General features: G+C 37.6%; 1 protein-coding gene across 1 annotated transcript in view; it reads left to right on the top strand.

Annotated features, from left to right (window-relative positions):
* The window catches only part of TENM1 (teneurin transmembrane protein 1), a 938,436-nt gene that overhangs the window by 307,637 nt on the left and 614,033 nt on the right, over positions 1-16,766 (top strand). Inside the window, exon 4 of the mRNA XM_036443384.2 lies at positions 7,598-7,877. Coding sequence (XP_036299277.1) covers positions 7,661-7,877 — 217 coding nt within the window. The 5' untranslated portion in view covers positions 7,598-7,660. The remainder of the gene's footprint in view (positions 1-7,597; positions 7,878-16,766) is intronic.

A 16,766-nucleotide genomic window follows, 5' to 3' on the forward strand; every position in this document is an offset into this window, starting at 1 on the left:
AATGGCGAGTTACATTTCTCTATTTATACACTGAAATCAAAGGAGGGACATAGGTGAGTTACATGAAATTCATTGGTGATGTAGTAAGGAGGCGGGTTAAAGCAAAGCCGTGGGAAACTCCTGGGATTGGATAAAAAGTAAAATGATGGATATATACTCATGTGAGTGCAGGAACAATTAACATGATAAAGAAGGAATTTGAGGCATCTGTCCTGGCGCCCACCACATTTGGTTGTTCCCCAGGGGCTCCGGAAAAAGGGAAGTTACAAGTTACCCAGACATCTCACAGATATGTTATCTTAGAGGCAAAAAGGCAAATGGGCTCAGTAAAAAGATCAAAGTTAATCTTTGTCTGGGAAAATATCTGGGACATGACTACCTACTATAACCTATTAGATATTTAATTTTCAAACCATCTTTTGTGGTTACCTTAGGTCTCTGGGTTTGCAAGACTGCCACGAAGGCCTTCCCTGAGCTTGTCAGGTTAGCTTGTGGCTCTTTTCTTTCACAGAAGCAACATGACAAAAATGTATGTGTATAAGGAAATGGACCAGAGTGACAGCAGTCACACTTACAGGCTGGTAGGGCTATGGTGGAGATTTCTTCCTCAATTTTGTAAAGATTCAAGTGATTATGTTACTTTTATAGCTTCTTCTCTTGCCCACAATAGATTACTATGTAAGTGATTCCTTAAGTAAAACAAAGAAAGGTGAGAGAAAAATCAGCCAAGAGCTCACATTACTTTTAAGGTCTCCCTAAATCCAGGTTTTTCTGAATCAGTCAATCTGAATTCATGTTAAAGGTCTGGTTAAGGAAAAGTTATTGTAATATTTGCAAAGAGTTCTATCCCCTTTGGTAGGTATTCTCCTGGTAATTGGTGGCATCCTTTCCTCTGTCTGTTGTGCTATGAATGTCTGCTCTCCTTGACCCTATGACCCTTTGACCCTATGACCCTGTCCTATGACCCTTTAATTTTTTTCTTGAGTGGAGTGAGCCTTTTTGGTGAAGACCCCAACTAATAAATAGCTGCTATCAATAGGACAGGCCTGTCTTTGCTGAGGATGGAACAGGAACATTTTTCATTTGGAGGAGCATCTATAAAAATAAAAGCATAATATGCTAATTAGACTGGACAGCCGAATGATCTTCCAGACATCATTCCGGACATCCTTCTGGATGAAGCCAAAGCAGCAGGGGCCAAGGCAGGGGCAGTTAGGGGCAATCAGGCAAGCAGGCGAGAAGTTAGGGGCGATCAGCCAGAAAGGCAGAGTGGTTAAGGGTGATCAGGCAGGCAGGTGAGTGGTTAGGAGACAGCATCCCAGAATGTGAGAAGGATGTTTGACTGTTCTGACTGCCAGCTGTCAGACATCCCTTGAGGAATTGCGGATTGTGAGAGGGTGCATCCTAAGCTAAGGGACCCTCTCCCCCTATGTATGAATTTCATGCACTGGGCCTCTAGTTATATCTGATTAAGAATGAGAAATGGAAAAAAATAAAAGGATAGAGGAAGAGGAAGAGAGGTTAGTCCTAATGCTTTGATGCAGTATATACACAGACCTGTGGATGGACTCAAAAGTAACATTTTAGTGAAGCTATCTTATAATAGATTGGAATGTGTATAACAGGGATGGGAAGAGGAAGAGGGAAGGAAGTGAAAGGACAGGTGGGAGGGGGAATGATAAATAATGTAAACTTAGCCTTGAATATACCCACTGTGCTTTGTTTTGGTTTGTCAACCTATATTTCAATTTCATGTGCAATTGTGGGATTTTAGAGCTGGAAAATCTCTTTGGGATAATATAATCTCCTTATTACATTTATAGAAATTAGAGGCCTTGAGAGATGGAACCTGTTGTACCTAAGACCACTAAGAGAGGGCCATGGCTAATATTCTCAGCCAGAAAAAGGAATAAAATCTTACACCATTTGTGACAGCATGGATGGACCTAGAGGACATTATGCTAAGTGAAATAAGTCAGTAGGAAAAAAACAAATACCATATAATTTCACTTATATATGGAGTCTAAACACCATTATAAACAAAGAAATAAAACAGAAACAGACTCATAGATACAGAGAATAGACTAATGGTTGCCAGAGGGTATTGGGGTTGGAGGACTGGGTGAAAAAGGTGCAAGGAAGAGGAAGTAGAGATTAGTAGTTACAAAATAGTCATGGGGGTGTAAAGCATAGTGTAAGAATTATAGTCAATAATATTGTAATAACTATGTATGGTTTCAGGTGGGTACTAGAAATATTGGGAGGAACACTTTATAAAGTATGTAATTTTCTAACCGCCATGCTGTACACTTGAAACTAATATAAAATATTGAATATAAACTGTAATTTTAAAAATAAAACTAAAATCATTTTTTAAAAGTTTATTATTATCAAAGTATAGAGAAATTAATGTTTTGATGTGAATACACTGTATGTAGGACAGGTTTTTCTGTGAGTAGACGATATTACTACCATAACTAAGTAACATTTGCCTGTCAGTGGACCTCCAGTATGCCAGGTTGGGCACTGACTGCAAAAAAAGGACAATTAAGCAATATGAGCCTATAGTTGACTTGAGACTATTTGGAATAGCATCTTTTCAGAATTAGATTTGAACTTAAACTTTGTTAGATTTAAAAAATTAATATTTTTCTTACTGTTTTTCCACTTTCTGGTTTTCAGAAAGTGAACTATGTGTGAGTGAACTCAAGCTCTGCCTTTGAAAATTTTGGTAAATAATTACAGTTCCATACTTTCACAGGACTGCAGAGTTGGGTGTGCCTTCATATCATGTACCCAAAGATATCTGGGAGGTGGCCTCTGCCTTCTAGGTCTGCTGAAACAATTTTAAGACAAGAAGTTGTGGTTGAAGATCTGGGAATAAGGAAGGATTATTTTTCTTGATTTATACCAATGTTATGGTCTAAAGGAAGATTGCTTCCAAGGACACTCGTTAACCTTGAATAGATCTTACATTTCCTGGCTGATGTATAGCTGCGATTTAAATCTTCAAGAATGGTTTGAAATGGCTAAAGGAATCTCTCTCTCCCTCCCTCCCTCCCTACCTCCTTCCCTTCTCTCTCTCTCTCTCTCTCTCTCTCTCTCCCTCCCTCCCCTCCCCTCCCTCCCTCCCTCCCTCCCTCCCTCCCTCCCTCCCTCCCTCCCTCCCTCTCTCTCTCTCTCTCTCTCTCTCTCTCTCTCTCTCTCTCTCTCTCTCTCTCTCTCTCTCTCCCCACCCCAAATAAACACACTGAAGGAAAAGATAATTTCTAGATTTCCATACATAAAAAATAAGGGTGATTTGAACATGATAAATCATAGATGCCAAAAGTTAACATTAGTCAGTAGAATTGCTATGCTTTTTATTTTTAACTTTAACTTGTTAGTTTTTAATGCAGTTTAAAGAAGAATAAATTCATAACCACTGAGGCTTAAGAGCAAGTGTTATTTTGGCTATATTTCTGCCATATTAATCCCAGTCAGAGTGAACCAAAGGCTTGATTGAAAAAGCAGGTGATAGCCGAAACCGGTTTGGCTCAGTGGATAGAGCTTCAGCCTGCAGACTGAAAGGTCCCAGGTTCGATTCTGGTCAAGGGCATGTACCTTGGTTTAGGGCACATCCCCAGTAGGGGGTGTGCAAGAGGCAGCTGATCCATGATTCTCTCTCATGGATGTTTCTAACTCTCTATCCCTCTCTCTTCTACTCTGTAAAAAAATCAATAAAATATATATTTTTAAAAAGAAAAAGCAGGTGATAGATGGGAAATATGTTTTAGGGACTAAAATGCTATCTATCTCTATATTATAACAGAAAGCATTTTAAGTTATTTTAAAATATAAGACCCTTGATTGACATTTTCGTATTGTCAATGTCCTTATGTGGAAAATAGCTCTCCACTCCTACATGGTAAACTTTCATTTTTTAATGAATAAAGAACTAAAGAGTGAAAGTACAATCCTCAGCTGCAAAAATGCATCTCTGGAAGTCTGCTATTGGTACATTTCTTACTTTAAAATACTTGTAGCCAGTGCCTATAATCAAGAAAAGGTTTCCCTTACCCCTTTAGTTCTTCCATCTGGTTGAATAATTGAAACAACTTTCAAAAGATTAACAAGAGACAATGAACATTTTAATAAGTGCACATGGAAAATTCACATAAGAATGAGAACCCCAAGACAGTGATGCAATATTAAGTATATAATACATTTTTTGAACAAAGGATAAAATGGGGATAGGAAACTGCATCTCAGAAGTGAGAGTGGGTGATTTACAGGTGTTTGAGGAGAAGTGGAACACGTGGCAGGAAAACATCTTTCTAGGCAACCCAGAAACAACGGGACACAAGGTGTGGGATGTATCAGACTTGGAGTGTAAGTCAAGGCTCTCTTCCTAAAGCAGGATTTTCTATCTGAATTTCTTAAGAAAAAAAAGGGGAGCTAAAAAAGTGTATCTGAGCTTGTTGGACTTTAATTGATTTTATTTCAAAATAATGTGCAAGCCAGGGTGACATATTTTAGGGGCACTTGGTCCAGACCCCCCACATAAATGTGTATCTCCTGAGCAACATGCAATGAGAACCTAAAAGTAAAACAATTAAAACTGGTCTTATAAGTTAGTTGCTGAATGGAATTTCAGTGGTTGTGGTGATGGCATTAGTGATGAACAAATAAGCAAATCCAGTACAGCCCTCTCCCAATATCTTCATCTTTGGTGCTCAATCATTACTTTGTTTTTCTTTGTAACAGTCATTGCATTTTGCTTTGTAGTAGAATTGTTTATCACTTGCATAAGTTGTGAGCTTCTTGGGCAGAGAATTTGGCCTATTCATTTTTACATTCTCTCTTTCCCCTGTTGTGAGGGTGTGGCAATTTTTATTCAACTAATTCAATAAGTACTAGTCAAATGTCTACTATCTGCCAAACTCTGTGCTTATTCTGGGGCTGTAGCAATGAATGGAACAAAGAAAAGTACCTACTGCCAAAACCAGTTTGGCTCAGTGGTGGAGCTTCGGTCTGCGGACTGGGAGGTCCCGGGTTCGATTCCGGTCAGGGTCATGTGCCTTGGTTGTGGGCATGTGCCTGGTGGGGGGTGTGCAGGAGGCAGCTGATCGATGATTCTCTCTCATCGATGTTTCTAGCTCTCTATTCCTCTCTCATCCTTTCTGTAAAAAAATCAATATAATATATTTTTTAAAAGAAGTACCTACCATCATGGAGCAGACAATAAACAATTAACCAAAATATATAGTGTCATCTGGCGATAAGTGCTATGAAAGATATGAAGGAGCATGAGAAGTGACATTTTTTGCCTGTTTACAATTGGAAGTTACAGAGGCCCTAAGTTGGAAACATGCCTATTTTCAGAAGCAGCAAGAAAGCTAGTGCATCTAGAGTGAATGAGATAGGGCAATTACCAGGGGATGCATTTGGAAAGGTTAGATTAGGTTAGGTTAGGTTGAGGTGGACCTTCTAGGGAGCCTTATAGGTCATTTTGACTTTTATTTAGAAGGAAACAGGACAGCATGACTTCAATTTTTAAAGCTTTATTCTGTCTGTAGTATGGGGGATATGCTAGAAGGGACTAATGGCATAAGGAGCAGATCAATTAGGAGGCTATTACATTAATCCAGATAAGATATTATGGCTTGAACAAATGTTTTAGTAGAGCAGTGGACAGGTATTATTGGATTCTGGATACGTATATTTCATAGCTAGCTACAATAGCCTTTACTAATGGATTGTATGTGGGATGTGAAAGAGAGGAATCCAGGATGACTTGACATTCTGTGGCCTGAATAAACAGAAGAATGGAGTTGCCATTTACCAAGATGGAGAAGACTGTGTGAGGAGCGAGTTTAGGAGTGGGTGGAAATCAGGAGCTCAGTTTTGAATATACTAAGTTTGAGATGCCTTTTAAATATCCAAGTGGAGATATTGAGATGGATATTCATGTCTGTGCTCATAGATGAGATCTATGCTGGAGCTATAAATTGGGGATTTATTAGTATTTAGACAAACATGGAGCCATGAGTTAGCATGAGATTAGATTGCTGTTGAATCATCAGTATATATTCATTTATAGTACGTTATCTGTTTTTTCTCTAAGTATGCTCATCGTTAATATTATTTCAAACCAAAATAGGTTTCTCTGTAGACCATTTATAGGATCTTTAGTTTCTGAAGTTAAATAGTTTCTGCTATGTATGCGCCTAGAGTAGTGCTAAGTGATATGGGGGAGACAGTATGGGGAGACATAAAGAAGTATGATACTCAAATTCTGCCTTCAAGGACTTTAATATTATGTTAGGGTAATAACACTTTGACTTGTGAAACTTTGTTCCTACCACAAAGCATTATGTATCACTGAATGCATATCAGTTAATCCATGACCATGACCGTTGAGTGTTTTTGCCTGTATGTGTTTACTGTACATTCAATAGGAATTTCAAAAAGTGAGCTACTCTCCATAATAAAGGTGCCACCACCTACATGTCTGTAGATTTCTTTGAAAAATACACCTGGTGAAAATCTGAAGAAGAAGAAGGAAGGAGTCCATTTCATTGCAAACTAAAATAATGAAGTTATTTGTTTTCAAACTAGGGTGTATTTTTTTTTTTAACATTGTATGAAAGGACTAAGTTGCAAAAATTGCAGTAGTGGATGAATATCATGGTCAAAGAATGTAAAGAATGAAAAGGACATTTTTCCCAGAGCTTTAAACTTTTCGGATGACTGACATCTCAGGTGGCATTTGGTCTTCTTGACCCTCTTAGGTCTAAATAAGGCAGATAGTGCCTTGGCTTGTCCTCAGAGCCTCAGTGGCTCCTAGCCCTGCATTCTCTGGGGAACAAGGTTTTTTTTCAGTGATTTATCATGAAGTTTAAAATTTTTATTTCTAAACCCAATTTAGATCCTGCTGTTGCTATATCAGTGTACTCACCAGAAGCATTGTTTACATCCTCTCGCTGCTATGAAGAACAAGAATTTACCACCACCTAACTCATTAAAAATGCTCTGCAAGCCTGAGGCTCAAAAGCCACAATATGAGCACAAAGAGCTCAGTGCCCCTCAAGGACACTATTTCATGAGCTCCTTTCAGAATCCTTCCCTTCCTCAGAGCCTCTGTCTTAAGTGCAATATTAAACCAGAGGCAAGAAGGTGTATTTTTTTTCCAGAATATAGTTCTCCTCCTAGCTTTCATTTCAAATATGGGATGTGCTGGGTTAATATGTGTATTCCTGGCCACTTTCAAACCTTATTATGTTTTTTAATCAAACTACTGACTTTAAAAACATGTACACACCATATAACAGTGTTGTTTTTTATTTGCATTCCAATACAAACATTTTTGAAGTCAGTCTCTCTTTTACCTTTGAGTATTTTCTGTTACTGCAACCTCCTGCTTATTCCTAAATGCTTGACAATGTATGCATGTAACTCAGTGTTATTATTGCCTCCGGCTAGCTTCATGTCATCTAGTTTGTCTTTTGCTCCTCTCCTTTGATAGTATGATCAGGACCAATTGTGAATCTGCCAGATGCATTTCCTCACAAAAGGACAAATCAAGATAGCTTGTGTTTTTCCCTCTGTCTTTCAGGACTGCTCACATTAAAGGAGTTCCTCTTCCCTTTTTTATGAAACTGAGCTTGCTTAATCAGAGATGGAGCAAACAGACTGCAAACCCTACCAGCCTCTGTCTAAAGTCAAGCATGAAATGGATCTAGCTTATACTAGTTCTTCTGATGAGAGTGAAGATGGAAGAAAACCAAGGCAGTCATACAACTCCAGAGAAACTTTGCATGAGTATAACCAAGAACTGAGGATGAATTACAATAGCCAGAATAGGAAGAGGAAAGAAGTAGAGAAATCTACTCAAGGTATGTTTTTATTGGATTTTTGTAACCAATATTATTTCTCATTGGGAGATGCTTGTATGAGCAAACTTATGTTTCAAAAACAAATTTGCTCATGTTAACTGGTTAATAATCTGCACTGCTTGCATATGCTTAGTGAATCTTTTTCATATGTCAGCCCAGCTGAGGTTGTAGGTCACATGTGCTTTTTACAGATTATACATAAATTTGGATGCAACAATCCTCTTATCAGAGCATGCAAAATTTGTCTAATCCTACAAATAGCCATTTACAAACTGAAGGATAAATAATTTGTAGTAAGATGAAAAGTAAACAGCCAAGTGCTTTTCAAGCCATTGGCTATATCGGAAGAAATTCTCAAATAGGTATTTGGCATCCAAAAGAGCTTCAGAAAGATTTGTGCAGAGCACCAAACAGATGTGTACGTAATAAGTCTTTCTATACAGTGCTGAAAAGTTAAGCATCACAGTTTTAAGGGAAAGTAAGACTTGGTTGGAATACTTCCTGCCACAGCCATACTGTGGAGCATATCCTTTAGACAGTCTTGGTTTGTCAATTATGAATTGACAAGAAAGTTTCTAATAAATAGAAAACAGGTAGCTAGAAATATGAGTTTCTTTTTTTTAATGACTAGATAAGCAGTTTTAGACACGCTTTTAACTACATAGAAAAAAGTATAATGATATTGGCATATGTTACCTTTTTTCTTTTAAAGAATAAGTCAACGTTAAGATGAAAAAAGAGATTTGATTATCTAGATCTGTCATTATCAAAGTATGTAATCTTGGCCAGCAGCAGCAGCATCACCCATAACCTTGTTAGAAATGAAAATTCTCAGGTACCACCCCAGACCCTATAAAATGTAGTAATTACAAATGAAAACAACTGTGTTCTAATGACTTTTGGGATTTCATACTAGAGGAACTTTAAATTGATTTAAAGATTTAAGATATTCATGATAAGATTTAAATGTACATTAAATGTTTTTTAATATTAACTGTATTGCTTATTTTAAGTTCTTAACATAATTGGTAAAAGTTTTATATCTGTTTTTTTCAAGTAATTAATTTTAATCTTCCCTATTGATTCAGCTACAGACAGTATAAATTTGTTACAAAATAATTGTATTCTTCTGCCTACATGGCGATTGGGAAATGTTTTCCTATGGGAATTTTTTGGCTCTATTATGATTTAAGAAATGTGTAGTTCCCATTAAAATATTTCCCTGTAACTTTGTCTTTAAATAATATGAACTTACAGTTGTGAGTTGTAGGTTATGGGACTGGAGTTCAGAGTGCTTGAACTAATATGTTTTTAGTTTAAATAAGAATATACTTCTAGTGATATTTCTAAAAATATAAGCAACTTTTTACTGAGTCAGTATGAGTTAGCCAGCTTCAGATTTTTTTTTTTTTTTTTTTTGTGTGCATTGTGATCAAAATGAATTTGGGGAAGAGATAATTTTATCTTCTGTGATGCCATCCTAACTTCCTTTCAAATAACCTATTATTACTCAGTTAGCTTTTATTTAGCACTTCCTGTGTGTCAGGCCTTGAGTAAGATGCTGGTGAGGGAGATGACTATGATAGTTTCTTCTTGAAACTCATAATATTGTGGAGAAAATAGACATCAAACAAATCATTGCAATTAAAAGTCCAGTGGAAGAACATGGGAATTGGTTTCTATGGATATGTAATATTTGATCTAGGTTTTAAAATGTGAAGAAGAGCTTCCTAGGAAAAGGACATTCTAAGAGAGTAATTAGCCGGTGCAAAAACATAAAGGCCTGGAACGGTGAATATTGCAATATGGCTAGAAAAAGGTACATTGGAGCCAGATCACGAAAAGTCTTGCATACCCAATTTAAGAGTTCTTTTTTTTTCTTTAAGCATTAAAGAAAGTTTTTAAGTGATAGGGAATTTCTTGGTGAACTCAAATTTTTAGGATGAGAAGTGTATAAAATAATTTTAGATGTGTAAGCAGTGATGGGTGTGGAAGATTGATTGCAATTGGGGAAAATGATAAAGGGAGACAATCTGTGAAGTTACTGAATCAGCCCAGGCTCAGAAGGTCTCAACTCTGTCTATATCAGTGGAGGTGGAGAAAAATATTCAAGAGATATTAGTGTGGTGGCATTGATAGGACTTGGTAATTGATTACTTGTCGAGGATGAAGGAGATAATAGAGTGAAGGATTACTCTAAATTTCAAGTTTGGGAAACTGGGAGGATGGCGATCCATTTACCAATACAAGGAACATGGGGGAGGGAGTATGAAGGGTAGAGAACAGTTTTTTTTTTTCTTTTTTCTTTTTTTTTTCTGGACATGTTAAGTTTAAAATGATTGGGTGACATCAGATGGATTTTCCCATCAGACAGTTAGAAATGTGTGTCTAGAGTTCAGCAAAGTTCTGGACTGTTGATATAAGATTTGAGTTTATTAGTATCTTATAGTAGGAGATGCCTAGGGATGAATGAGATTACACAGAAAATGTGTAGAGTGAGACTAGAAAAAAAAAAAAACCATGGACAAAAATCTGAATATATCAGTCATGTACTGATATAAATATGTTTTCAACCTATTTAAATTTTCAACTAGCACCATTTTATAGTGCACTGACATCTAAGGTAAACTAAAGTATAAAGATCTAGGTCAAGGTCTAGAAACTCAGAATCTTATCTGCTAGTGATTTGCTGATTTTTTACAGAGACCTAAGAAGGAAATATGACCTCTTTGTGAGAAAAGTGTATTATCCTACATCAGGTAAAACTTTGGGCCAGATGATCCTGTTTTTTGTAAGGTCCAGAATCCTCTTTGATGTTTTGTTCCACATATTAACTACCTGTGAGAAAAAGACAATGTTCTTAATTTTCACAAATATATGTCAGTGGTAACATCTTGAATCAGTCTAGCTAGAGTAGAGCCTGACTCAAAAATATTGTCGAGTTTTAAATCAGGAAGGAAGAGAACAAGCATGTTGATTGGTTACCTACTGTAGTGCCACACTGTGCTAGATGCTTTTCAATTGTAGTAGCTGTGCATCCTGAAGCAAGTTACTACAGCTCTCTGGGCCTGTATCTCATCTGCAAAATTGACATCTTCATCATCATAATACCATAATCACAATAGTAAATAAATAAATAAATAAATAAATAAATAAATAAATAATCTTCCATAGTACTTACTCTGTTCCAGGACTCTGCTAAGTGTTTTACATTTGTTCTTCATAAACATGAGATATAGGGTATTATCCCCAATTATAGATGAGGTAACTGAAGATTGGGGAGAAAGAACTTGTCAGAGTGTCTACAGCTAAGAAGTGGTGAGAACTGGGATTAAAGATAATTCTGTGGCTCCAAAGTTCCCATAGTTTGCTGTGCTACACTGCCTCCCATACCTACATTATGAGGTTGTAATAAGGCTTAATTGTGATCCTAAGTGTGGAAGCGTTTAGGAACTCAATATATGTTAGTTTTCCTTCATTTTCTTCTCCAACAACCCTGCCAGTCTCTGATGTTCCAATGACCAAGGGTTCACAAGGAGCTTTAAAAGCCTTTCCTTTTTGATTATCTTCATAAAAGGGCAGACGATAACCTATATAATTTATAATGAAAGATTCTTGAGTCTGGTTGTAAGTTTCCACTTTTTTTTGGGGGGGGGGTTACTGTGTCATCAATTCAGGGCTTGTTTTGGGGTAATATTAACAAGAGAAAATGCTTGCTTGATTCCACCTGAAAGTATCTTTATATTCTTATCATTATTTGCCAATAAAGAGGCACCTTTATATACAAGTGTTGGACTTTAAAACTGATTTTCTTCATTTTCAAAAGCTTTCATATTAAGAAATGGACACTAATCCAATATTATTCACAATTCTTTACTAACAGGGTGAATGATCCTTAGGCAAGCTTATTTCATATGATTTTTGGCAGGTGTCTAATAGCAGGGGTGAATTTCCTGGAGGCACACAGGCTAGCAATTGTTTCCAAGCAGCCTCACTTCCAAAGAAAGCATCAATTAACTAAGAAATTAGTGTAAGACAAATAAAAATATAAATATTTAGATATATAAACAAAGGATAATAATTTTAGCTATGAGAGTTACCCTATCATTTTTATAACAGATTAGTTTTGAACATAGCTATTTTACTGAAAAGTAATTATGAATGAAAAGTCATCCATGCATAAAAAGATGTATGGTGAGGATCTATTACAATCCCACCAGAGCATAGACTTCCAAGATACTACAGATGATACAAACATTTCATTTCTCCCTTCTTAAACTGCTCTTTTGTGCTTCTCTTTCTTCTAATATGGGTTTTTGTTTGTTTGTTTTTTCATTATTACAACCTAAGCCTAAATCTCACATTATCGCCATCTGGTGGAAGAAATTTAAAATTGCCAATCTGTGTTTACCAACATTACTTGGAAGGAAAGCTTATCCTGTCTTACATCCATTTTTTCATTTACTCATTTATGCATCAAGTATTCACTTACTGTCATCCATCTATCCTTTTTTTCATTTTCCCATTTATGTATCAAACATTCATTTAATGTCAACTATGTTCTAGATATTTTGCTAGGGGAATGAAATTCATCTTGAAATAGATACAGGTGACTACTATTTCCCCCCTCATTGCCCCAGACTTCATCCCAAAGGTGCTCATACAGCATTATCACTTGGAGGCTCAAGGAGTAGACAGAAGCCCAAATTCAAAAAGTACATTTCTTGATTCTTATTTCAAGCACTTAATAGTAGTATAAACTTTTATTCGCTTATATCTAAAGAGTTTAAATAAAAATTCTTACAAAAATCTTGAAAAAAGAACTCTTAATCTCCAGGTCTGTGTTTATGTGGTAAAGATCACAGATGGCAGGTGTAATATAATGTAGCCTGGCTTTTAAAATGAAAATTTCAATAGTATTTGATCATCTGTGATACATTTTCTGCTGTGAGCATGTTATACTTCCAGTTGTCACAAGTTCCTAGCATAAAAAGTTATAATGACTGCCCAGAAAGAACTTAGACTATAAGGTAAAATGAAGTTATTTAGCACCAACTCCAATGGACTCATGTCTTTTAGCCAATATCATTTGTTCATGAAAACTTATATAGCATCTAAAACTGGGATGGAATATCTATGGCACTTGTGCCACTGCTCTCTTTACCTGCACATGGTAGGCATCCTTAATCAAATCATGGAACTCTTTCTTGTTGAGCTAAACTCAGCCTCACTCTTATCAACACAGTATTCCATGCGAGCATCGTCAATCAATTAGAGTTGGAAAAAGAGATAGAATCTATTTCCTATCTGTGGCCTGCTTATCTTTGCCAAGTTCTGCATTAAAATCTAAAGATATAGAGATTAATAGGAAGCACGTTTTGCCCTCAAAATATTCAGTGTACATCTGGGAAGGCAGATTTAAAGCAACAATAGTGGTGCAATATAATTGGTGTTGTGATCGCAATATCTGTAAAGTACTATGGGAATCTAGAAGCTAGAATCATATACCCTGCTTATGGAATGATAATCTGTCTATTTATATAAAAGCCTAAGCAACTGAATGAACAAATGAACGATTGACTGATTGCTACGATGCACACTGACCACCAGGGGGCAGACACTCGATGCGGGAGCTGACCCCTGGTGTTCAGTGCACTCGCACAGTGGGAGCGCCACTCAGTTGATCAACAGACACCAGATGCAGGGCTCATAGCTGGCAAATGCAGCTGTGGTGGCATGAGCCTCTCCTGCCTCCATGGCATTGGCAGCAGGCACAGCAGGGTCTGAATGAGTGGGAGCAGTGCTATGCCTGGTCTGAGCTTGGGCTCCTCCCAGGCTGCCTGTCACTTCATGCACTACTACATCCTTCAACACAAGGGTTTGTCTTGCTCCCGTTCTCTCCCTTCCCTGGGGGCCACACACCCACTCAGTGGTGGCATGGTAGTGATGGAAGGAGGAAGGGGGAAGCAGGGAACCATGTGGTGGTGGGGAACTAATGGCAGTGGTGGCGTCTGTTCCTTCCATGCCTGGCCCAGCGACTGTCGCCTCCTCTCCCAACCCTGCTGGGGCCCGTGGGCCCAGGCTGGGATGGGGAACCGGGGTTGGGTGTCAGTGGACACAGCCCTTTTTCCAGGGGGGCTGAGGGCTGGCTTCCTCCTCAAGGGTTGGTGGCCAACCTCCCACGAATCCTTCCCCCAGGTCGGGCAACCTCCTGCAGTTCTTCTCCCCCATCCCCCTGTGCACTAATTCATTCACTGGGCCTCTAGTAATGGTTATAAGAGAAACACCCAACATTTATTAAGGATAGGCACTGAGTAAGGCACTTTAGATGGATAATGTTATTTAATCTTTCTGATAATGCTATGAGGTTGGGATTATTATTATCTCTATTTTACATATGAGCAAAGTGAGGCAAAGAGATACTAAATACCTTGCCCAATATTACAGAGTTTGTAGGTAACAGGAGTGCTATTGGAATCCAGGCATTCTGACTTTAGAGCCCACTGCCAGAACTACTGTGTAGAGATACATAGCTCTGAATCCAGGTCTCGAGTTCAAGAAAATGGTGTGTATGTGTGTGTGTGTGTGTGTGTGTGTGTGTGTGTGTGTGTGTGTTAGTGTAGTTGGATTCCTCTGTAGATGGTTCCTGAAGCAGGTAGTAGAAGAGATCATCCAATGATAATATGTACAATTTGAAATAAAGAGAGCCAAATATGGTACCCCGAGACACATTGGAATTTAAATTAGTAAGGAAATAATAAGTAGAAGAACAGAGTTGGTATCGAGATTGCAGAGAAGAATCCAAAGGTTAGGGTAATTTATAAGCCAAGAGTGGAGACTTTCCAGCTGCAAGGTGTGACTAATATTGTCAAACACTTCAGAATCAACATGTAGAATGAAAATTGACAAAGGGCAATAAAATAGGCAGTTTAGAAGGTCATTGTTGACTTTAGACTAGAGATTCTCCACTTCAGTTGGACATTAAAATTGCCTGGGGTGTTTTACAAATTCCAATGCCAAGACTGCTCCTCAGACCAAGTAAATCAGAGTTTACAAAGGTGGATCCAAGCCATTTTTCAATCTCAGGGGATTCCAATGTGCATAGAAGGTGGGGATTCGTTGCCTTAAAGAAAGAAGCCAAGTCATAACGATTTGAAAATAAATACAAGTGAACAAAATTTCTGGAATAAGGCTCTGTTGGCAAATGTTTCAGATCTCATGTGGGAGGAAAGGCTTTGAGGGATTCTGTGCTTCCTCTGAGACAGAAAGTAAGTTCCTGAATAGAATGGCAAGAGTTGCCGAAACCGGTTTGGCTCAGTGGATAGAGTGCCGGCCTGCAGACTGAAGGGTCCCGGGTTCGATTCCAGTCAAGGGCATGTACCTTGGTTGCAGGCACATCCCCAGTAGGGGGTGTGCAGGAGGCAGCTGATCGATGATTCTCTCTCATCGATGTTTCTAACTATCCCTCTCTCTTCCTCTCTGTAAAAAATCAATAAAAAATATATTAAAAAGAAAAAAAGAATGGCAAGAGTTGAAGTTCTTGTCTTAGTGATCTCAATTTTATTGGATAAAGAAAAGACAAGGCTACCTTCTGGAAGTGTGGATTAAGTCAAGAGCTTCAGATGAGTAAGGAGAGATGTTTATTTGTACATATAATATATATATCTGGAGCTCAGATGAGGAGGGACTAGAGATGTGGGAATATTAATGACAGTAAATACGATTGCCCATTATTTGTCAACTACTCTGCTTGATGACTATAGAAAGTTTTTATTTAGTCAGTACCATAATTCTATGATGCAGAGATAATCATCATGACCCCTATTTTATAATGTTATATAGCTCAAGTAAATAGCAGAGCTAACATGTAAATCCATGACTCTCTAATGCCTATATTCTTTCCCCTACATGATTAGGTGCAGCTCTAGTGGATAATGTCCACCTTGTGCTACGAACTTTAAATATTAATTCTCATTTGGAAAATGTGGTTTCCAATCACAGCTGAATGCCAAACTGAAATTGGAAATCCTATATTTTGGGGGTGCCAGTCTGTAACAAATTTAATGGAGATAGGATATGTACTTTGTGTTTTGAAATGTATTCTTCTAATGTAAAAGGAACTTTTGACTGATCTTATTGTTACCAGTGTTTGTTCTAAAACACAAATCAGGTCATACCAGTCTTTTGAAAATCTTTCAATGTCTCCTAATGTTCAGACAAATGGTTCCCCACAGTGGGGTGCAGAGGAATGGACCTACTAAATGCCTTGAGAATCTGATAAAAGTTCTTAATCTTGTTTTCAGGGGGAAAATGCACATATTACAACATTAGTCATACATTTCAAGGGATTCAGGAAGCCCTTGAAGTCCTTCTGCATCCCTTTTCCTCTTCTTCAGTTAGCCACAGAAGGTCAGAATTTGTCACTTGTAAGATACCAATTCATTATCAAATGATAGGATTCACTAAAATGTGGTGGAAATAATTTAGGAAATAGGTTCTTAAAATTAACTTTGGAAAAAATACATGGCTCCCACTAATTGCAGATATATTACAAAAGCGTGGTTTTGCCTTTGACCTTCTCTCTTGTTGATGGATATTTTTTATCCCAGAATAGCTAGGTCACTTTTTCAGTTCTTTTACTGCACTGCTTCTGAGGCTACATGGCCTTCTGCTCTCAGTCTGAAAATATATCTTTCCTCTTATCTCATCTCATTCTACTGTGTATCCCTGAGCCCACTTTGCTTCATACAATGTTTAACCCTTTAACACTTCTTCCAAAATCTAGATTAAAACCTGCACCATAGTATGGGGAACAATTCTAGCATTATCTTCTTAAATAGCTCTTAATTCAATGGAGTTGCACATTTTCCTTTGAGGATCTACATAATT

This window comes from Pipistrellus kuhlii, unplaced genomic scaffold (assembly GCF_014108245.1).
Source record: "Pipistrellus kuhlii isolate mPipKuh1 unplaced genomic scaffold, mPipKuh1.p scaffold_m20_p_19, whole genome shotgun sequence".
Classification (NCBI taxonomy): domain Eukaryota; kingdom Metazoa; phylum Chordata; class Mammalia; order Chiroptera; family Vespertilionidae; genus Pipistrellus; species Pipistrellus kuhlii.